Source organism: Arachis ipaensis, chromosome B07, assembly GCF_000816755.2.
Source record: "Arachis ipaensis cultivar K30076 chromosome B07, Araip1.1, whole genome shotgun sequence".
NCBI lineage: Eukaryota > Viridiplantae > Streptophyta > Magnoliopsida > Fabales > Fabaceae > Arachis > Arachis ipaensis.
In genome coordinates, this window is record NC_029791.2 from 28,923,026 (window position 1) to 28,924,573 (window position 1,548).

Below are 1,548 nucleotides of genomic sequence, written 5' to 3' on the forward strand. Positions count from 1 at the left end.
GTGCATTAAAATTAAATTGTATATAAATACAAGTATAAAATTATTTTACACTAATAATATTGTATTAAAATTAAATTATATATAAAATTTGCAATCCTTATATTATTTATACATCAGTCCCAATATATATTTTTTTCCTAGGGAAGAAACCAAAATCACATCACATGTAAATCAAATTTAAAAGGGAACAATGAAAGGACACAAATAGATAATAATAAAGTGCTTCAGCATGCCTCCAAATATATACAAATGAGATGATGAATGTGGAACATGTCCATTCAAAAATTTACACTCATTTTTTGACAAGCAACTTAATGATAATTCATGACCTTCCACATGATCAATTTGTTATTTTTAGAAAGAATATGATCTAGTGAAGACTTTTTTCCACGCTTTCAAACTTAGAGAGCGAACCTTAGTCAAAGTTAAAGAGCGCTTAAAATCTTTGTGATGAAGAGTTGTTATTGGTGAAGATGGTGATGATTTTGGATCCTCTAATAATTCAAGATTGTCTTCAGGGTTCCAAAAACGAGCATCTTTTCTCTTGCTTCTTACGGTTTCTAGCACATCATATTTGTTGCAAATTCCCCATAGTAAACAAAATAAGTAATAATACACAAAAATATAAATAATTTTAAAAATATATATGCCAGTAAATAATGAATGTAATTTTTTTATTTTTAAAAAAATCCATTAGATACGTCTTAAGTTTATTTACCATGTTATGTGTTAGATAGTATCCGCTATTATGTTTGTATGTATACTTAGTATGTATGAATAATTTTGTTTTTGCATTGTTGTGTTGCTCAGTTTACCATCTCTTGACCTATGCTGTTGTTTAAGTTTCTATTAATAGAATTATTCAGCTCTCCAGTAAACAAACAAATAAACAGTTTAGATTAGTTTTTTTCTTTTATAGTCACCCAGGATAGCATAATCTAATAATATATATATGTAACCAACCCTAGGACCAATATAATACCTGATTTATGTTAGTTGGTTGATTAATGATTTCTTTTTCCTAATATAATACAGCATGCCCAAATAAATATTATCATTTCAGATTAGCAATAATTTATACTTATTAAAATTTATACACATGAATTAATACAATTTATACTTATATTTATCAGAATTTGTATATATAAACTAGTAAAATTTACTTGTTAAAAATAATTTAATATTTATATTGACTAAATACAGATTAAAATTACTAAAAATTGCTAATTCTCAAAATTTTGTGATATTATTTTGTCAAGCTGGTAAGCTGGTTTGTTATAGCCTTCACAAAAAAATCAATCAATAGATGTTTTTCGTGACAAAAATCAATCAATTTAATTAAATGTGAATAGCGGTGAGCGCCAACAGGGCCATAGCCCAATGGCATCAATATTTTCTATTGACGCAAATATTTAAAGCTTACTTGAAGCTTGACCTCAGAATCCATACCAAAAATAGAGTGACCTCAGAGAAAAACACCAGTAGCCCAAAATCACCATCAACTAAGAAATTATTTTAGCGAAGAGTAAAGTTGAGTCGTGAGCTTTA

At 27.1% G+C, this 1,548-nt stretch overlaps 1 protein-coding gene across 1 annotated transcript in view; it reads right to left on the reverse strand.

The window, feature by feature from the left end:
* Positions 147-1,548, reverse strand: part of LOC107608439 — a 2,524-nt gene continuing 1,122 nt past the window's right edge. The window contains exon 2 of the mRNA XM_016310234.2: positions 147-652. Coding sequence (XP_016165720.1) covers positions 355-652 — 298 coding nt within the window. The 3' untranslated portion in view covers positions 147-354. The remainder of the gene's footprint in view (positions 653-1,548) is intronic.